The sequence below is a fragment of the Perca fluviatilis genome, chromosome 9, assembly GCF_010015445.1.
Source record: "Perca fluviatilis chromosome 9, GENO_Pfluv_1.0, whole genome shotgun sequence".
NCBI lineage: Eukaryota > Metazoa > Chordata > Actinopteri > Perciformes > Percidae > Perca > Perca fluviatilis.
The window spans coordinates 31745735-31768214 of record NC_053120.1 but is presented as its reverse complement, the minus strand read 5'-3'; the positions used below and the strand labels follow the sequence as shown (position 1 = coordinate 31768214).

General features: G+C 42.7%; 2 protein-coding genes across 2 annotated transcripts in view; one reads left to right on the top strand and one right to left on the bottom strand.

The window, feature by feature from the left end:
• Positions 1-22480, top strand: part of rfc4 (replication factor C (activator 1) 4) — a gene marked incomplete at its 5' end in the record, with an annotated part of 44662 nt that overhangs the window by 13343 nt on the left and 8839 nt on the right. Inside the window, 2 exons of the mRNA XM_039811869.1 lie at positions 12134-12259; positions 12376-12456. Of these exons, the coding sequence (XP_039667803.1) occupies positions 12134-12259; positions 12376-12456 (207 nt within the window). The remainder of the gene's footprint in view (positions 1-12133; positions 12260-12375; positions 12457-22480) is intronic.
• On the bottom strand, positions 676-6223 carry LOC120565823 (syncytin-A-like). Its single transcript, XM_039811868.1, has 3 exons — positions 6011-6223; positions 3582-3632; positions 676-2478 (listed from the first exon to the last, which is right to left on the bottom strand). Exon 3 carries the CDS (start codon positions 2208-2210, stop codon positions 1290-1292), a length of 921 nt encoding a protein of 306 aa, XP_039667802.1. The 5' UTR covers positions 2211-2478; positions 3582-3632; positions 6011-6223; the 3' UTR covers positions 676-1289.

Genomic DNA, 22480 nt, shown 5'->3' with positions numbered 1-22480 from the left:
CAATGACGTAAAATGACGATTTTTGCGTCATCGGAAGATTTTTTTTTTTTGGCCAGAGGCAAAGGACTACAGCCAGTAGTAGGACTTCCACGTTTTTAACCCGCCCACAGGGGGTTGGACTGCCGAGTCTGGCCGAGGTATTCCGAATGAAAACAACTGTCAGCCACCTTGAAGCTTCGCTAAACAGGCTCTCTGTTTTCAGCAGCCAACATTTACAACAATTTTGTGCATTCAAACTACCACACGTGTGTACCACCGGGATACATTGGTACAGATCGGAGAATATGCAGGAAACCTTATTACAGACAGAATACTCGGCCCACTACGTGAACTTCGCCTGCACGGAGACCAGCGGTGTCGCTCGATGCCGCTAGCCGGCATCCTCATCGGCTACGTGGAAAGCTAACGCTAGCCGGCCGCCTGTCCCATCAATCCTGCTCGCAAGTGGCCGCTCATTAAACAACAAACTGGACTACATCCACCTTCAATGAAACTCCCAACGTGAGTTCAGAGACTGCTGTGTTTCTGTTTTTGTGGAAACATGGCTGTGTATACCGGCACCGGGACTATTGTTGTGTTTCAAAATCCACTAAGTAGGCAAGGAGAGGATTTAAAAGTTTAACAAGTATTTATTTAAGTAAAATCATAAGAGCATAAACGTGTACACGGGTCCGAGTTGAGCATGCACACAGGCTTCTCTCAGACTGAATTTTTCTGGCTTATACATGAATTCATATATCAGTCTCTAAGAGCATTTTGATTTGTTTATTAAAGGTTGGAGGAGTACCGTGGTTTAGACTTGGCGTCCCCTGGTTGGTGCACAGACTGGTCCCAGTCTTTTGGCACAAGCCCTCTTCATCAGTTGTTAGACAGACTTTAGCTATGCTGATGGTCAGAGAGAACAATGCGCTGCTGTTGCCTGTCACAGGTTGAGGAGTAACTTATTTTCATGGTCAAACTGATATCAAACTGATATTAACTTCGTTGCTGCACTCTTGTTGCTCTCTGACCACCGTCATACAGTGCTGCTTTCTGCACATACAACAGTATCCTTTTCTCATTTTGCCTGACTAAGCTGTCACAGTGCTCTTCCGCTAAACACACAATACTATTCAACTATAATTTGTATCCTCATAAAGCATAGCCAGCTTGACTGATTATTTTTATTTCTTACAGATCCCCGTTTTCACACCTCAGGTGTGAATACTACTAAGCTTAGAATTATATGGCCCTCAAACTGGTAAACAATTGGCCGCACTAGGGGAAGAAGAAGAAAGGTTAATATAGCATTACATTGGTGATTCACTTCCTTCATTGTCTGAATCAGTCTCATCACCGTCCTCCATCCCCAACAGGGGCATGGAGTACGCTGGAGGAGCATCTTTCTGGGGATCTTTTTTGGTCAGAGCCACATCAATCCATCTGTTCACCAGAGTGCGACAACAAGGGATGCAACAGCATCCACAACACACCAATATGCCCAGAAACACTGCCACGGACGTAAGCATGGAGAGCACAATTGCTTTGTATTTGCCAAAAACGTCCTCCAGCCAACTGGTGATGGGGTTTTCAGCCACACCCGAGTTTTCTGCTAGTTCATTGACTAGAGAGGTCAACCCCTCCAAGGCTCTAGTGATGCTACCATCTGGGGCAGTATTATTGGGAATAAATGTACAACAAGCATCTCCAAACATGTGGCACACACCCCCTTTTTCTGCCAACAACATGTCTAGTGCCATACGGTTCTGAAGTGCCATGAGTGAGGAGGCGGCTAATTGTTCGGACACACCCCTCAGGCCATCCCTAGTCCGGTTCAAAAACCTCTGCTGGTTGTAGTATATATAGTTTATCCAGTCCACATTCTTGTTTGTAGTTATCCAGGGCAGTATAGACTCAAAACCCTTTGCTATCTGATTCTGAGCTTTGAACTCCTCTGGTACACCCCTTGGTATTCCAATTGCATCTATATACACCCTACTATCTATAGACCCGAACGGGGTGCTTGGGTCTCCCCAGGTACCAAAACCCAAGTCAGTGTCTCTTTTAGCCCTCTTCAAGGAATGTTTGTGAGAGGTAGACTGTACTGTCTCCTCTAGCTTCCCTGCGCTAATAGGAAGCATGGTAATTGGCAATAATAGGGACACTAAGGCGCAGGTGCCCCCCCATTTAGCAGGTAAGGATGGTCTAAGGTGGGGCTGTGTCCCACACATCCACTAGACATCAGCGAGTCCCTTACTCTGATTGTTAAACATCGGCTGTGTGACATTGGGAACGAACAAAGATGTGTTGTAGATGTACATACAAATCTTCTTAGGTAGGTGTCCCACATTCATGGTAGAGCTGTTGGATTGTGTGATGCAAGTATAGTTACCAGGGTAGGCGACTGCTCCTGGAGGCGGTTGTATTGCACGCACTCTGGGATACAGGAGAGACAGGGTCCTGCAGACATCACTTTCCATGGTCACATCACTGTAAAGACTTAACATACAATCATAACCAATAGGGTCGTCCACTGGTGAGAGTGGGAATGGTACTGTCCCCAAATGAGGTCTTGCTTTAGCACAGATAACACAGTCAGACATTTTATGCGTTCTAGCAGTATATTTCATAATTTTGAGCCACGTGTTACCTGAGGGTGTGAAACCGGTTTCCATCTCCAACCTTTCCTCAATGGTAAAGTCCTCTAGGTTCAAATATTTTACTAATGGCCCTTTTTAGAGTTTTTCAGGACACCAATACCTGTGTTCATTGCGTCAACCTGGACAGTAATGGATGTGGACAGTGTACTATTACTCCATGGGTCTGTAACTCGAATGATGAACTGTCCTATCGGATCTTTCCCTTCAGCATACAATCCCATAACATAAGTCCCTGCATCCTCTGGTTTTGGATCCTTCAACGTCACATATATAGTATTACATTTCTGTTCCTGGCCTCGTCCTTCCTGCTTTCTACCAACACTCAGTCTGGATTTCAGGTCCCTACGTGGTATCGTAAGGTGCATTGTATCATATGATTCACATCCCACATTTCCCCAATCTGAGCCTGTGTTAGCTATGGCACACTTCCAACTGCCACACCACTCGTCTGAGTTGGTCGTGACGCATATGTATATGACTTCCTCTCTCCTGTCTTTGGTCTTTGGCATGGCACTATGTCGCATAGGGCTGTGCCTAGGTGTCCCCTAATAAATGACAATGTGATCTGTCCCTTTGTTCTAGTTATATTTGGTATCTATGAACCAAAATAACAACATAACGAGTATGGCTGTAGATATTAGCATACCTATCCAGACCTTCCATGTGCATCCATAGTAGTATTTTGATCTGGGTTCACTCCCTTGGCCTGATTGCCTAAGTTTGAACGGGAGTGGCATTGTTGATCAAATCAGCTCTAACTTCCCTCAAATCACGGGAAGGTGTAGGTGCTGGGGCACAATGTGTCAGGTGGTGCCAAGCAGCTCCTGCCTTGCCTTTTACTTGGACAGAGTGTGAGGTAACCTCCCTCACTTCGTACGGTCCAAGCCACCTGGGCTCGGTCCACTTTCTCATGTGGACTTTCACTCGCACCCAGTCACCTACCTTGACACTGCTCCGGGGCTCCTCTTCTCCCGGGGTCTGTGCTCTGGCGACCTGTTCAGATAAAACTGAAGTAAGACTGGTCAATGCCTTCATGTAGTTATCATATTCTTGTTTACACACATCCAGGGATGGCATATGACCTCCATCCCTGGGTGGGCCTGGCATTTTTCTTCCAATCAGTAACTCATGAGGAGATAGAGTGTGTGGTAACCCTGGGGAACTGCGCATAGACATAAGAGCTAACGGCAGTGCTTCTACCCATGTTAGTTTTGTACCTTGACACGCTTTAGCGATTTTTCTTTTCAGTGTCTGGTTGGCCCTCTCCACTAATCCCTGTGATTGTGGATGATAAACTGACCCATATCTGTGTATGATCCCTAATGCCTCTTCTACTTTCTGTAGATGTTTGTTAGCAAAATGAGATCCATTGTCTGATCTGATTGTGCGTGGTACGCCATATCTGGGTACTGGTTCATTTTTCAGCCATTTTACAACTGTCTGTGCGGTTTCATCTTTACTTCGTATCGCTTCAACCCATTTTGTGAATCTGTCTACCATTACAAGGAGATACCTTTTTCCCCCTACTCTGTTCTCTGGCCCCATATCTGTGGAATCTATGGTGATGTCTTGAAAGGGGGCTGTAGGCACAGGGAATTTTCCTGCTGGTGCCTTGAATGGTTTCTTGTTATTGTGTTTGTTGCATGTGTCACATTTTTCCACACAGTTGGTGATGATGTCTGACATTCATGGTTGCCACCATAGTTCTTTCATGTTTGTCAGGGTTCTTCTGGTTCCCTCATGGGTGGGGCCGTGCATGGTTGGGAACAATAGTCGACATAGCTTTGCCGGAGCCACTAGGTGTCCAGTGTGTGACCTCCAAATGCCGTCTTTATCCTTGCATGCTCCTTTTCTCTGCCATTCTGAATGTTCATATGGTCCGGCCTCTTCTTGGATGTCTTTTATGTTTTCTGTGGTTAGTTCTGTTGGTCCTCCCTCTGGTTGCAGTGTCATTTGTCTGGGAGTGTACCCTCCAACTTCTTCATCATCTTTGGCTGTTTGTTCGCGATATAGGTTGGTGTTATGGGAGATGTGGGCCAACCATTGTTCTTCTGGCAGGTGAGCTAGGCCAATGGTGAGTTTCAGTTGTTTTTGCACTGGCTCAGGCAGACCAGCTATGCATCTCTCTCTCCACAGCAGGATGGAGGCCTTGGAGCGGTCATACTTCTCTCCCCAAGCTGACCTCCATAGAGATTTAGCCCTGTTAAGATAATCAATGGGGTCTTCGCCTGGTTTCAGGGTTAGGCCTGTCATGGCTTCTGGGTTGGCCTTGGTGGGATATTTATCACGGAGCCCATCCCAGACAACTCCTCTGTAGTTCCCGAAATTGTCTCCATCATGGTCATGTCTGGAGATGTGGAGGCTCTTGAGCAGGCATTTGGCTTCATCACCACCCATGGCTCTGGTGAGGAGGGCTCTCATATCTCCTAGGGCCAGGGTTTGGCCCTGGCAAAGTTCTTCCAATTTTCATATCCATGGTCCAGCTCCCTGGGTGATTGGCGGGAGGTCATCCAGTAACCCCTCCAGATCTCTGTTTAAATGGCACATACACTCCAAAGTTGGTTGAGGGGTGTTCCATAATAGGGAAGGCTCCAGCCCCCCCTTTTTTGGATCTGTCTCTAAGGTCATATACTCTTCTTGCTTCATCCATGACCTTCGCTTCTCCTTCAAACACACCTTGCAGCTGCAGTTTCTGCATTCCTCCATCGTGTGGGGGACCCCTTTTGGTGAAGTGTTTTGTAATTCTGTGCTACTGTTAATCTTCATCGTCAGTAGAGGATACGTCAGTTCCTGATTCCTTCAAGCTAACGGCTGAGGTGTGGCTGGAGAATATGTAGTCAGAGTGTTGGGAGACTTTATCTGAGGGGGCATACTCATTTGCAAATTGATCGAAAGGAGGTGGTCTCACTTGCAGACCCCCTCTAGGAGTGCTCTGGGACTGAGGTTGAGGCGTTGATTGTGATGGTGGCAGTTGGAGTGATGCAGCGGATGGTCCTGGGGGTCCTTGGCCTGATGGTGACTGTGTCCTGACCATGGATTCCCACTTGAGCTGGCTCATTTCTGCTCTGGTGTTTTGCATTTGATTTTCTAGTTGGTCAACTGTGTCAGTCAGATCGGCTGTGCATTTCACCAGATTTGCCAGGTCATTGTGTTGGGGGATGTCCAGATCCAGAACTCCTCCATTCACTTTTTACAGGCTTTCTTTTCACTCTGTTAACAGTTCTTATTTTGCAATTTCGTTTTACTGTTTAGTTTTCTTTTATACTCTTAAGATTTCATTCAATTTACCAACGGCACTCTTCTTGTTCTTCACTCAAAAATTTGGTTATGCTCAATATGCAGAAGTTGGATATTAACAGGTCTCTGCTTACCTTATTTTGACAGCGCGCTGTTTTGAGTGAAGGAAAAACTGGAGTCCGTCCTGTCTGCTCGATTCAGGGGAAAGTCCTCTGGCGCCACTTAGTGGATCGCGTCGGGGTCACCACTTTGTTGTGTTTCAAAATCCACTAAGTAGGCAAGGAGAGGATTTAAAAGTTTAACATGTATTTATTTAAGTAAAATCATAAGAGCATAAACGTGTACATGGGTCCGAGTTGAGCAGGCACACAGGCTCCTCTCATCAGACTGAATTTTTCTGGCTTATACATGAATTTATCAGTCTCTAAGAGCATTTTGATTTGTTTATTAAAAGTTGGAGGAGTACCGTGGTTTAGACTTGGCGTCCCCTGGTTGGTGCACAGACTGGTCCCAGTCTTTGGTACACGCCCTCTTCATCAGTTAGACAGACTTTAGCTATGCTGATGGTCAGAGAGAACAATGCGCCGCTGTTGCCTGTCACAGGTTGAGGAGTAACTTATTTTCATGGTCAAACTGATATCAAACTGATATTAACTTCGTTGCTGCACTCTTGTTGCTCTCTGACCACCGTCATACAGTGCTGCTTTCTGCACGTACAACAGTATCCTTTTCTCATTTTGCCTGACTAAGCTGTCACAGTGCTCTTCCACTAAACACAATACTATTCAACTATAATTTGTATCCTCATAAAGCATAGACAGCTTGACTGATTATTTTTATTTCTTACGCTATCCAGCTACCAGGCTGCTCTCGCCGGCCCGTGGAGGTGGGCTGTGTTAATACGGACTGGTGCAGAAATGAAATCCAACTAGCTACTGCTAACTGCTGGTGGAGCTTGTGACTGTTAAAAGCCGACCATTCGACATTCCACGCTAATGCACGGCTGTGTTTATACTCTGTGTTTAGCTACACCAATGCTAGTATGCGTTAGCTGAACTTTACGGATCCTGCTTGCAAGTGTCCGCTCATTAGACAAGAAACTGGACTACATCCAACTTCAACGAAACTCCCAACGCGAGTTCAGAGACTGCTGTGTTTTTGTTGTTGTGGAAACATGCCTGAATAGTGTACCGGACTGTCCAGCTACCAGTCCTGCTAGCTCTCCGAGCTAGAGATGCTCTGTCGCCGGGTAAAAGAGGTGGGCTGTGTTAACACGGAGTGGTGCAGAAATGTGGTGATTTGTATCCATTTAATTAAATTCCATTCAATTTTATTTATAATATCAAATTATATAACAATAATTATAATATATAATATATAATAATAGCAGAGTTATCTCGAGACACTTTACAGATAGAGTAGGTCTAGACCACACTCTATAAATTCCAAAACCCCAACTATTACAGTAATTCCCTCAAGAGCAAGCATTAGCAGTGGCTATTGCGACATTGGCAAGGAAAAACTCCCTTTTAGGAAGAAACCTCGGCAGACCCAGACTCTTGGTAGGCGGTGTCTGACGGGGCCGGTTGGGGGTGTGATGAACAGTGGCAAATAATAGTCACATTAAAGATAATGGAACAGTGACTTTGAAGGTCATCGTGGAAGTTCATGTCACAGCAGGGCACATCGTGTCATACTGAGTAGTGCAGTCTCCTATACAGGATCCTGACTACTCTGTGCATATGAACATCACAGCAGGGTGTTGCGGGATGTAACGTGGCGCTGCAGAGCATGGGTGGATGCGGCGGACGCAGCAGGACGCGGCCGGGAATTGCAGAGAATCGCAGAGCTATGCTCTGTGAAGAAGAAACATAAGGACTCCGGGGAGTAGAGCTAGGTTAGTAACAAGCATTTCTGGGACAGGATGCATACAAAAGGAAACAAGTGAAAACAGAGATGAGAGCGCAGCTCAGTGTGTCATAGGAAGGAAGGAACTTTCCCGGCAGTCTAGAATTATAATGGCTTAACTAAGAGAGGCAGGTTAAAGAGAGGTGCCTGGTCGCGCTAGAACTCTCCCCAACTGGATCGGGCTGTACTGGCCTGCCTCCCTCTACTCTCGCTATATTATTGATTATATAATAAATAAAACTGATGACTACAAAGAGGAGCAGATGGGCCGGGTTAGGCGGACGCTGCAACTCCTCACTCCCTAACTATAAGCTTTATCAAAGAGGAGGGTTTTCAGTTTACTCTTAAATGTGGTGACTGTGTCTGCCCCTCAAACCCAAATTGGGAGCTGGTTCCACAGGAGCGGAGCCTGATAGCTGAAGGCTCTGGCCCCCAGTCTACTTTTAGAGACTCTATGAACCACAAGTAGCTCTGCATTCTGGGAGCGTAGTACTCTACTAGGACAATAAGGTATTAAGAGCTCTTCTAGGTATGATGGTGCTTGACCATTTAGAGCTTTGTAGGTCAGGAGGAGGATTTTAAATTCGATCCTAGATTTCACAGGAAGCCAGTGCAGCGAAGCCAGTACAAGAGAAATATGATCTCTTCTCTTAGTTCTCGTCAGAACACGTGCTGCAGCATTCTGGATCAGCTGGAGAGTCTTAAGGGACTTATTTGAGCAACCTGATAGTAAGGAACAGTAGTCTAGCCTGGAAGTAACGAATGCATGGACTAGTTTTTCAGCATCGTTTTGAGACAGGATATTCTTAATTTTGGCAATGTTAGGAAGATGAAAAAAGGCTGTTCTAGAGGTTTGTTTTAAGTGGGAATTGAAGGATATATCCTGATCGAAAATAACTCCTAAATTTCTGACAGTAGTGCTGGAGGCCAGGGCAATACCATCCAGAATAGCTATATCTTTAGATAATGAAGTTCTGAGGTGCGTTGGTCCCATCACAATAACTTCAGTTTTGTTTGAGTTTAACATCAGGAAATTGTGGGTCATCCAGGATTTTATATCTTTAATACACGCTTGAAGTTTGGCTAACTGACCACTTTCGTCTGGCTTAATTGACCGATATAATTGGGTGTCGTCTGCGTAACAGTGATAGTTAATTGAGTTTCCTAATAATATTACCTAGAGGAAGCATATATAAGGAAAATAGAATTGGTCCAAGCACTGAGCCTTGAGGAACGCCATGGCTAACTTTAGCGTGCTTGGAGGGTTTATCGTTGATGTTAACAAATTAGGATCGCTCAGAGAAATAGGACTTAAACCAGCTTAGTGCGATTCCTTTAATGTCAACTAAGTGTTCCAATCTCTGTAACATGATGGTATGGTCAATGGTGTCAAATGCAGCACTAAGATCTAGTAAAACAAGAATGGAGACAAGCCCTTTGTCTGCAGCAGTTAGGTCGTTAGTAATTTTCACCAGTGCCGTCTCTCTGCTATGATTCTTTCTAAATCCTGATTGAAAGTCATCAAATAAACTATTGCTATGTAGAAAATCACATAACTGATTAGCAACTACCTTCTCAAGGATCTTGGATAGAAAGGGAAGGTTAGATATAGGTCTATAGTTTGCTAAGACCTCAGGATCGAGGGTGGGTTTTTTCAGAAGAGGTTTTATCACAGCTATTTTAAATGACTGCGGTACATAACCTGTTAATAAGGACATATTGATCATATCTAGTAATGAAGTGTTAACCACGGGTAACGCTTCTTTGAGTAGTCTCGTTGGGATGGGATCTAAGAGACAGGTAGATGGCTTAGCTGAGGATATCTTTAACATTAATTGTTGAAGGTCTATAGGATAAAAGCAGTCTAAGTATATGTCGGGAATAGTCATTCTTTCTAGGGTTCCTGCGTTTACAGATGAACCGTTAGAAGTTGAGGGCAAAAGGTGCTAGATTTTATCTCTAATTGTTATAATTTTATCATTAAAGAAGCTCATGAAGTCATCACTACTCAGAGCTAGAGGAATAGATGGCTCAGTAGAGCTGTGACTATCTGTCAGCCTGGCTACAGTGCTGAAAAGAAACCTTGGGTTGTTCTTATTTTCTTCTATTAGTGATGAGTAATAGTCTGATCTGGCCTTTCTTAGGGCCTTCCTATAGGTTTTGAGACTTTCTTGCCAATCCAAACGAGATTCTTCCACTTTGGTGGAACGCCATTTACTTTCGGGGTTTTGCGAGATTTGTTTTAATTTGTGAGTTTTGGAGTTATACCAAGGTGCTAGTTTCCTTTGCTTAATCATCTTCTTTTTGAGGGGAGCAACAGAGTCTAAAGTCGTCCGTAGGCAGGTTGTAGCACTGTCTACAAATGTATCAATTTGGGAGGGACTGAGGTTAACATAAAGGTCCTCTGTTATGTTAAGGCATGACAAAGAGTCAAATGCTGTTGGAATATCTTCCTTAAATTTAGCTATAGCACTGTCAGATAGGCATCTAGTGTAGAAGCTTTTATCTAATTTAGTATAGTCAGGTAGTAAGAATTCGAAAGTAATTAAAGAATGGTCTCATAATACCGAATTCTGCAGAAATATTATTAAATCCTCAATTTCAATACCATATGCCAGCACAAGGTCGAGGGTGTGGTTAAAACAGTGCGTCGCCTTGTGCACACTCTGACTGAAACTGATTGTATCCAATAATGAGTTGAAAGCAGTGCTAAGGCTATCATCGTCAACGTCCACATGGATATTAAAATCACCTACAAAAGTACTTTGTCTTTTAGGACTACACATGATAAAAACTCTGAGAATTCAGATAAAAATTCAGAATACGGACCTGGAGCCCTGTAAATAACGAATCTAATTGGCTGTAATGTTTTCCATTTTGGATGTTGAAGATTAAGAACAAGACTCTCAAACAAGTTATAATTTAGTTTAGGATTAATTAACAGGCTTGAATCACAGATGGCTGAAACTCCCCCTCCTCGGCCTGAGCCTTTAGGAATTTGAGTATTAATATGACTGGGAGGAGTGGCTTCATTTAGACTAACATATATTCTTCATGGCCCAGCCAGGTTTCAGTAAGACAAAATAAATCAATTTTATTATCTGATATCAAATCGTTTACCAATACTGCTTTAGAAGACAAAATTTGTATTATCGTTCCGTTTTGCTTGGTTTTTAATTCTAATTAGGTTGGTAAGTATAGCGCATCTTTTGTTTACCTTTTGATTTAACCGATCTGAGTCAGGGGACAGACACCGTGCTTATTAGACTATGAGTGGGCGACTGCTCCAACGGAAGCACAGAGGGGCGCTTAGCACTGCACCTCTGATTACTAATATCAAACTTGGGTTGTCATAGTTTATGATTGATAATAGACTCAGTCAGTTTTTTGATATGAGAGCGGCTCCATCCCAGGTGGGATGAATGCCGTCTCTCCTAATCAGAACTTTAACTGCTAACTACTGGTGGAGTTTTTGACTGTTAACTCCCGACCATTCTACATTCCACGCTAATTCACGGCTGTGTTTATACTCGGTGTTTACAGCCCACCAAGCGCTAATGCTAGTAGCTATGTGTTAGCTGAACTTTATGGAGCATATAATGTGTGCACTAAATGTAGCCTGTTTCGTATGTTGTTTTCATATGTCGTTTTTATATATTTTAAATGTGTAACACCACTTGAGCCACGATGAAACGTTGTTTCGCGTATATGGTTGAAATGACAATAAAACACGCTTGAGTTGAATGCCTCTGTCTGTCAAGCGGTAGGCATGGCTTGGGAGTGGACTCATAAAGCAGCAAAGCAGGTGCATTCTGGGATTTGGTGTCTTTCATCCATATAAGCCAAAAATAAATTTTCTGGCTTTTCTCGGCCTAGAAGGCACCAATTTCAATTTTTTTTTCTTCACATTTCTACTACATAAGTGACCCAATTTAAAGATATATATTCAGCTTTCCAGCAGTGAAAATATTCCTTTAACTAACCGGGCTAAATTGACCAGCATGCTACAGCTCATATGATGATCGCACAGTGCGAGTAGGCAACATTAATGGACTTTTGTTTGGGAGGGCGAACCCAATACCTGAACAGGTAGCCCTAGTGTTCGGGAATGTGTTTCTACAGTTTACAACAGGTCAACGCAGGATGTATTTTCAGATTTGAACATATGTCTGATGGAACAGATACACTTCTATTTTAACCAATGCTGTGGTCTACACCAGCCATTTAACACTTCATGCATATAACTGCAACCTAGATAATCTTTTTAGGCCTCAGGTCTGGCAGATAATTTCAACTGCCTTCATTGTACAGCTGGTGTAGTAAAGGTGTGACTGTTTCTGTTAATCTAGAGTATTGCAGAATTGGTGAGGGTGTCTGAGGGAGACTTGCGGAAAGCCATAACCTTCCTCCAGAGTGCTGCGCGTCTCAACATCGACAAGGAGATCACAGAGCGAGCTGTCCTTGAAATAGCTGGGGTGAGACATACTTCTTTGTGTCATATAGGAGACTGAAGAAACTGATGATTTATTAACTGTACTTAAAATCCACACACTTGAAACCTGTCACACTATTGTGCTCTCTTACACTGTAGGTCGTCCCTCTCAAAATGATTGACCACTTGCTCCAGATATGCTTCACAGGAACATTTGAGAAGCTAGAGGTTGCTGTCAGGGTAAGTGTTCTGACTTGTCAGTGCTTTGACCCTGTGATTGTGTCATGAATTTGCAGCACTTTAGTGTGACATGTATTTATTTTCTTGTTATTCATTTAGGGCCAAAGACTTTTGGCCCCTTTTTAAACCATCTTTACATAGCGCATGGTCTAAAGTGCATGGCGCAAGTGCATTCAGGGAGTGTCTAACTCCACATTTGGTAGTTAAACACAGGGTTCGTACGGGTGCTTGAAATCCTTGAAAAAAAAGTTTTATGTTGTGTTTTCAAGGTTTGAAAAGTGCTTACATTTTTGGATAAATTGCTTGAAATTGTAACTGTATTTCTTTCACAACAAATACCTATCTGACTGAATAGTTTTGTTTATTAAATGTTGGAGAGCTTACAATGAGACTTGCTCGCTTGTGCATTTGTGACTGCGATCTGCCAGTCTGTTTCCATATGTGACTCCGCCCCCTGTACAGGTCCTATCCCCTGACCAATCGGCTATCCTAACATTAACCACTCTAGGTAAAATGCCCAACCCCAACCAGTTGAGCTGCTTCGTAGGGCGGGTCTTGGCATGGCCATAGTGGGATTTGTAATATCGCCCGCAGGTTGTCGTTTCAATGAAAGTTTGCTGGAAGATGAAAAATACAAATTATGGATTAAACAGGGACAAAGCCCACATGTTGCCTCTTGTCAGACACGAAAATAACTCCTCTCGGTGAAATTCGCCGTTTTGAAACCAAAATAGGTGACCTACGTGAATTGTGTAGATTCAATGAGAAAATGTTTAAGGGGGGAGGGGGGGTTTAAGTACTCGGGCCTGGTGCCCGATTTCTGGCATATGACTATTTTAGAAAAATAAATAAATAAATTAAAAAGTCCACATGGGATTTGTTTTGATGCGCTGGATTTAACCAATCATCGAACTTCCACCTACCAATGAAACGAGTTCTAGCCATTCAGATGCAAAGTAGGGCGAGTCTTTGCCGAAATGTGAGAGTGCGGTGCTGGTGTGGTCTCCGTGGTAACGCGCCTAAAAAAAAATGGAGGCAAAGTTTATCAAACTTGGAGCATGTAGATACAGGCAGCTTTAGTTGAGAAAGTAGTTCAAATAAATGGCGCTGGGCATGAATAGAGGACAAGAGGAAAAGTGTGGAGACGGGAAGCCGTTTAGCACTTGGTGCCTCAAATTGAGGGAGCCGGGTGCTTGCTTCTGCAGCGCATGTTCAAGGAAGATACTGTACGGCAGCAGTGGTAAGAAAGTGCTTGCTAGTCACAAAGCTTCGGTCCGTGCACTCTGTAATACAAGTACGTTACCGGCAACGACTGCTACCGTTGCGACTGTGCCTTTACTGACCGACCGTGATACAAACAATACGTGTGTGCACGTTCATAGCGGAACATGATTTGTCATTAACGATGGCCAATGTGTAAAAGCTATCTGAAGCCCAAACTGCCTTGACAAAGCTGTCTGTTTGGAATTAGCATGGCAGGTATTTAAACATAACGGCCTTGTTGCAGAGTTTAGATGTCTAGCTATTTGAAAAGATAAACAATGCGACGTTTTTAATAAATGTAAATAAAGCCGCTAATATCAACATGGACAGAATCATGAATGTACTAATTCACTTTTTTGATGATGACCTGGCCAAGGTAGTAAAGTTTAGTTTTAATATTATACATTATTATTGCAATATGTAAATCCACATTGACTCTTAATTTAACATATGGTTGGAAGAAGTAAAAATGTATCCAAAACTTTTTAGTAATTTTAGTAATGAATTAAAATAATTATGACTTTTATAATGTCAGAAGTCTTTTAACTGTTAAAGAAAGACTTTAACCTTTTTGCAAGTCAAATTAACTTTAATGAGTGCATATTGAAATATTACACTGTTGGTTGGCAAAACCGGGGGAGCATGCCCCCGGATCCCCCCTAGAGGGGTAATATCCTTCTCACCTTTGTCACCCCTGACGCGTTTTCATGCCTGTCTTGTAAAGTCTGCCAAAAAGACATGCGGCTTTTCACAATGGGTGAGTCTGTGCTCTCGAGTCACATGAAGGGTAAGACATAGACTTTTCAAGTTAACCAACTGACGTAGCCTACTGTACATGTTAGCACCTATTTGTTTACACTAGTAACTGGTAGCTAGGAATTAGCAGGCTAAGTGACTGAGAGTACTTGGTGTAATCTTAGTGTAACCAAGGGTTTCTTATACTGTCTAGACTCAGGTTTGGCTGTAAAATAAAGACACAGGCTTCCAATGCTGGAACCAAGACGGCACTGCACGTCTCACTTTATTCAACCCCGACACAGTCAAACATCAGGAAATACAACACTTTATCCACTTCCGTTTTCCCTGTCACAATAAAAGCTCTATGTTTACTGTAACTTCCTCTTAAGACTCAACTGAGAGGTAAGCTACACAATAAAATACCTTACATTAGTATTTCATGTCCGTTATGGCACGTTCATTTGTGGAATATGCAGCGAACATAGCCAAAGTTACCTACCCTCAAATTAAAACCTGCAATCAATTAGTAAGCTGACATCAAATGTGGCATTTAGGAAACCTTTATTGTAACCTTGGCACGGTAAGATGTCCAGACTAGCAACTAGAGGTGTGAATCTTCACTGATCTCCCGATTTCGATTACAATTATCAGGTCTTTGATTTGATATCTCGATGCATCACGATGCTTCAAAAAACATTTTTCTATTAAAGCCATATAGGATATTTGACTTGACAAACTTGCATTGTCAAGTGCAATGCCCAAGCTGCAATAAGTAACTTCAGACTGGAATGATGAAGTGTTTGGGTTCATTTCTTTAAGGTAGCTACCACGAAGGTTTACCTATTTCGGATTAGTATACCACCCTACTTTGAACCAGCAAATCTCTTGTGCTGTATTGGAATAACTGACCCCAGACAACTCTTTAACAAAAAAGGTATGGTTTACTGAGCAATAACTTAAATGTATAAATAACATTTAGCCGTTAGATTAGATTAGACTATAAGTTTCCACTTAAAACACTCCAGCTACACAAAATGATTCCTCCTTACAGCAGTTTCAATTTAAAACTTACTCAAACCCTATTAAACCACTGTGTTAACACACACACACACACACACACACACACACCCCACACACGCGCCAAAATAGTTGCGGGCCCATGTGGACGTGCAGCAGACAGCAGGACATTATTTTCAGTGAAGCAAACGCACAAATCCAACTTACAGTTAGCTGTTAGTCCAAGAAACACAGCTCAAACACGAAAACGAAAACCAGTCACCAGTTACGACAAAGTCCTCTTCAGCAGGGAAACACACTGTCGTCCTCTCCGGTCCACAATCAGCGTCCTCCGAACTAGCAACTCTCCGCTGTTAGCTCCAAGTTTAGCCAGGCACACTAGCACAATGTTTGTTCTAAACCACTGCTGTTAGACAGGAAAAGTGCTGTAGTGTAGCTACACCTCTTCAGCTTCGTTATTCTACTTGGATTGTTTCCAAGCTATCGTCCATGTCCGCGATGCAATGCATCGATTATTTGATTAATTTCAGCACCTCTACTAGCAACAGTCATTTTCGTTTTCCTGCTGCTCCCATCATCACCCAGGAATTTTTTTTTTTTTTTTTTACTAAAGCAGTATATGAAATCAGATGTATTACCTACCACCATTTAGTTGTTTTTTTATTTAAGATATACATAAAATATCTGGTCATGCCAGATTTATTCCACTCATTTTTTAAACAATGCAATTACCCGTTTCAGCCACCAGGGGGGCAGCTCCCCCTGCCCCACAGCAAACTCATGGGTCAGACCCATCTGGTAGCGGGGGCCGATACTAAGAGCTACATGGAAAAATATGCACCAAACAAGCCACTTTGAAATTTTGCTGTTTCATGAATACAAAAGTTGTGACCCTCCCCTCAACAAAGAATAAAAAGACATGACCCTCCCCTATTTTCCTCCGGTGGTCCATTCCATAAATACAGAATCTGGGGAAGCAATATTTGGACATTAATATAATGGAAAGTATTATTCATAGGCAGCCCAAACTTTGTATGGTGAAAGACAAACGTGTCAATATGACTGAACCATTACAAGTTTGTACGGCATGCCCTAGATTTGGAAAAAAAAGTGAAAAAGATTGACCGTAAAGGTAGCATAAACTTTGAGCAAAATCTAAGAGGGTGCAGCAACTGTTTCTCTGGATTTAGTCTAATTTTGACACCGAATGACCCAGCTGAATGTCATTTGGCTCAAATCCTCCCACTCAGTGCTCCTCTCAATAGCTGTCTTACTGTATGTTATGAACCATGAAGAGATTAAACATTTTAAAGGTGATAAGTCAGGGTTAGTGAAGTGAACCTGTTGAGTGATTTTTGTTTGGGGTAATCGTTTTTACATTGACTCAGACAGGTTAGCAAGCAAAGTCTTAGACAGTGATAAATTTTGAAAAATAAAACTTGTTTTGCTTGAATACAGTATCTCACAAAAGTGAGTAAACTCCTCACATTTTTGTAAATATTTCATTATATCTTTTAATGGGACAACACTGAAGAAATTACACTTTGCTACAATGTAAAGTATTAAGTGTACAGCTTGTATAACCGTGTAAATGTGCTGTCCCGTCAAAATAACTCAACACACAGCCATTAATGTCTAAACCGCTGGCAACAAAAGTGAGTATACCCCTAAGTGAAAATGTCCAAATTGGGCCCAAAGAGTTAATATTTTGTGTGGCCACCATTATTTTCCAGCACTGCCTTAGCCATCTTGGGCACGAAGTTCACCAGAGCTTCACAGGTTGCCACTGGAATCCTCTTCCACTCCTCCATGATGACATCACTGAGCTGGTGGATGTTAGAGACCTTGCACTCCTCCACCTTTCGTTTGAGGATGCCCCACAGATGCTCAATAGGGTTTAGGTCTGGAGACATGCTTGGCCAGTCCATCACCTTTACCCTCAGCTTCTTTATCAAGGCAGTGGTCGTCTTGGAGGTGTGTTTGGGGTCGTTATCATGTTGGAATACTGCCCTGCAGCCCAGTCTCTGAAGGGAGGGGATCATGCTCTGCTTCAGTATGTCACCGTACATGTTTGCATTCATGGTTCCCTCAGTGAACTGTAGCTCCCCAGTGCCGGCAGCACTCATGCAGCCCCAGACCATGACACTCCCACCACCATGCTTGACTGTAGGCAAGACACACTTGTCTTTGTACTCCTTACCTGGTTGCCGCCACACACGCTTGACACCATCTGAACCAAATAAGTTTATCTTGGTCTTATCAGACCACAGGACATGGCTCCAGTAATCCATGTCCTTAGTCTGCTGAAAACAAGCCAACTGTTTGCGGGCTTTCTTGTGCATCATCTTTCGAAGAGGCTTCCTTCTGGGACGACAGCCATGTAGACCAATTTGATGCGGTGTATGGTCTGAGCACTGACAGGCTGTCACCCACCCCTTCAACCTCTGTAGCAATGCTGGCAGCACTCATTGGTCTATTTCCCAAAGATGACCTCTGGATATGACGCTGAGAACGCACACTCAACTTCTTTGGTCAACTATGGCGAGGCCTGTTCTGAGTGGAACCTGTCCTGTTAAACCACTGTATGGTCTTGGCCACCGTGCTGCAGCTTAGTTTCAGGGTGTTATAAATCTTCTTATAGCCTAGGCCATCTTTATGTAGAGCAACAATTCTTTTTTTCAGATTTCAGAGAGTTCTTTGCCATGAGGTGCCATGTTGAACTTCCAGTATGAGAGAGTGTGAGAGCGATAACACCAAAAACACCTGCTCCCCATTCACACCTGAGACCTTGTAACTAGGGCTGGGGGTAAACGATTATTTATTAAACGATTAATCGGGCGATTATTTTATCGATTAGTCGACTAATCTAACGACTAATTGGACGATTAATCTAACGTTTATTTTTCTGTTGCTCGATTAATAAAAACCATAATTATCAAATAAATACCCCAAAAAATCTTAATATACTTTATTAAACCGTTTTGCACAGCAAAAAATCTACTGCTTTACACAAAATTAAATAAATACAATTATTTTACTGTTATAAAAAATGAAAGGCCAGCCTGTTTACTCTTTTACAGTACAAACATAACTCTCTCATAACTCTAATAAGTTGTAGTGCAAAAAAATACCGTGCAGTATAGACATTCCTGAGAGTGTTTAACACAATATAAAATTCCTGTTTTCAGTTTTACAGTCCCAACATAAATCTCTCCTGTACAAAGCTACTGCAATCTGTTGGCTACCGTTACCTAGATCTAACAGATGTGCACTTTGGTGGTGCAAGGCTAACCAACGCATCTTAGCTCTCTGTGCAGTTTGTTCGTGCTAACGTTCACGTTAGCTAACGTTCGCTACCTAACGACTCACATGACACCTCACATGGGAAAAGAGCTAATTGGGCCCAGTTTGGACATTTTCACTTAGGGGTGTACTCACTTTTGTTGCCAGCGGTTTAGACATTAATGGCTGTGTGTTGAGTTATTTTGAGGAGACAGCACATTTACACGGTTATACAAGCTGTACACTTGATACTTTACATTGTAGCAAAGTGTAATTTCTTCAGTGTTGTCCCATTAAAAGATGTAATGAAATATTTACAAAAATGTGAGGGGTGTACTCACTTTAGTGAGATATTGTATCTGATCCTTCTGCTATTCTGAAACACAATTTTGGCTGTTTATAGCATTATCTCTTTTAATGTGATAAAAACACTAAATAATAATTTTGACTATGTATTGGTATGGATTTTACGGTGGTACTTTTTTTTTTTTTTTTTTTTTTATAAAGGTGCTGGAAAAACATTTAAAATTGACCTTGAAAGTGCTTGAATTTGACCTTGGAAAAGGTTTATGAACCCTGTAAACAATGCATAGGGGCACAAAGTAAGGTGCAAAGGGATTGTATTTAGTCTCAATTAGGGATCGACCGATATGGATTATTTTTCATCAGCCTTAGCCGATGACCGATATGGGCTGCCGATTTTCTGCTCTGCCATTTCTTTAAAGGGGTGATAGAATGATTATATAGGGTATTTCACACTGTTCCTTATGGTCTCCTAATGGGGTATGTAACATTAGTTGGGCTGAAAATGGCCTGGTTGATATTTTATTGGCCCTTATGCATCCCTGTGTTTTGGCACTATTTGTAACAAGAGCTTTTCTTCCAAATATGGTATGGTCATGAATATTTAGATGAGCTGCGCGCTGCTTGGTTGAGCCTTAGCCCGTACGCACACACATAGAGCCGCTGATTGGTTGACCGCTTCGCCATACACACGCATTAGAGGTGCGTGTGCTGATTGGTTGAGCGAATCTCAATACACATACATTAGAAACGCGACAGAATCTCATATTCCAGACACTGCAATGTTTCCTTACCAAATTCACTTCTGAGACTTTTTTATCGCGGAAATCAACGATATAAAGCTCAAATATGGGCCGTTTTACGAAAATGGATGGCTAATTGCAAATTTGGTAAAACTGTGTGTCTGAGTTCAGCTGCCTGTGTTAGGGCTCCCGCCTGGCCTGCCTTCCTCCACAGACCCCGGCTTGCTGTGAGCTCGATTGAGCTCGAAACGGCTGCTGCCGCCCACAGCACCTCATACCGTTTGGGCTGGTGGACTACTACACCGCCGCTGCCCTGACAAAGCGCCAGGGCCTGCCATCTCCTCTCTTCCTGCTAGCTAAATGGCCCGTGTGTGAGAGCGGCGGTCACGAGCTTGTTACACCAGCAATCTCTTACCAAATGTTACACACATGTCACGCGCCCTTAGCTATACAACATATAACTATATGTTTTATAAAGCTAACAAAGGTGTCCGATTTCAAGTTAATGAATATTTGTGGGCTGTACGGGTTTCGTTAGCTGCGACTGTCCCTGCAATCCTATGTGTACAGATTGCGGCTAGTTAGCTTCATTTTTGGTCGTAATTTGAGTATATTTACAGTTTGAATTTCGTCACGCCACTTATACAACATCTAACTATATGTTTTATAAAGCTAACGACTGTGTCCGATTTCAAGTTAATGAATATTTGTGAGCTGTAAGGTTTTCGATTGCTGCGACTGTCCCTTCAATCCTATGTGTACAGATTGCGGCTAGTTAGCTTCATTTTTGGTCGTAATTGCGGTATATTTACAGTTTGAATTTCGTCCCGGCACTTATACAACATCTAACTATATTTTTTATAAAGCTAACAAGCGGTGTCCGATTTCAAGTTAATGAATATTTGTGAATTCCAGAGGAATTCTAAGAAGGTTGTGCTAGCTCTCATTGATAGAGCTCTATCAATGAGACTCATGGGAGACGCGCGTTTATTTTCCCAATCGTTTGTTTAAATAACTCAACACATTATAATTACACACATTATAAGATTAACTAGAATCTGTGGTAAGAGAATGCTGGCGTAGCCAGCTCGCTGACACGCGCTTTCACTCACATACACCGGGCATTTAGCTAGCTAGCAGGAAGGGGGAGTTGCAGGCCCTGGAGCTCTGTCAGAGCAGCGCGTTTGGTAGTAGTCCACCAGCCCAAACGGTGACTTTGCGTGGGTATGAGGTGCTGTGGGCTGCAGCAGCCGTGCGCCGAATGTCAAGGCTCACAGCAAGCCGGTGTTACACCGGGGTCTGTGGAGGAAGGCGCGAGGCGCAGGCAGCAACACAGGCAGCACCAGCCTCTGAAGTCCGACACAGTCGGACAAATTTTGCAATTAGACATCAATTTTCGTAAAAGCGGCCCATATTTGACCTCTAAGTAGTTGATTTCTTGCATAAAAAATTCTCAGAAGTGAATTTAATGGTAAAATAGCATATGAACAATGTATACATTTTCCGAGATCTGCGCGACCTAGATTCAGAAGACTAACTGATCTCAGGTCAGTTGTGTAGCCTATGTAAATGTTAGGCGTGACCGTTCTCTTAATACACCCATGGGCTGACAAAGGTTCCGGTTTTTGGGAGGTTGACGTCAACTTCCAGCTTTGTTGGGATTCGCCCGTTTTCAGCGGCAGTTTCAAAATATGAAATTTTCATAGTAAAAGGGTGTCAATGGGATTTTGAGCTTCTATGTATGTCCTATTTACCCACCGAACTGTCGTTATTCAACTATGACAGGGTAAAATCGGTTTTGCATTTTATCACCCCTTTAAAAATAATAAACAAAAACACAGATCGGTGTCACTTCTGCATTCATATCACCCAAATTATGTGTGCAATGTGCATCATATGGATGGGTGTACTGCATATGGTTAACTGTACAAGGGTAAAAGGGTTTCATCTACAACACAGCCTTGATGATTCATTGCTTGCTGACATAAGACAGATATAGTCAGGTCATCACAAAATGTCCTTTAAATAATTTAAGAAAACAATAAACCTGAAAAGTAGCCATTGAAATAAAGTGCAAATATCGGCCCGATATATCAGCTGGCCGATAAAATCGGTCCATCACTAGTGTCAATTAATTACAGGTGTGTTTTTGGTAGGGCTGCACAATTAATCGCAATTTTATCGAAATCACAATATGGACTAGTGCAATATCCAAATCAGAGATATTTGCCTTTTACCAGTCGGCTGAAATTTCATGCTTTTTGGCCAAACGACGTACCCAAATTAAAAGTGGTACAGCTCCCATATACTTTGACTCTCTAGAGTGTGCCTGGTATCATTGGAAAGGAAATGATCTCTAGTTTCTTTTGCAAGTGTCAGGGTGATTATTACTGACACAGAGTTACAGAGGCTAGAATGGAAGGATTTTTATTTCCGTCAAAGTCTGTAAACGGACTAAAATACACTGCTCCGAACACATCTGGTGAGATACAGACAACAATAGGTCATAGCCACATGTCTCAGCTTACTACAGAAAAGTCAAGACTCAAAACTTGATTTTATATGAATATTTTTCTACAGGTATGTCTGTGGGTTTTTGTTTTGTGCCATTTTGGAGACTCCAAAAGGGACATTGGTTACCAAGACTGCATACTGAGTTTCCAAGGCTTATAACTTGA

Excerpts from the sequence above, each read along its gene's own strand:
- LOC120565823 (XM_039811868.1), bottom strand. The coding sequence starts at position 2,210 with ATGTGTGGGACACAGCCCCACCTTAGACCATCCTTACCTGCTAAATGG.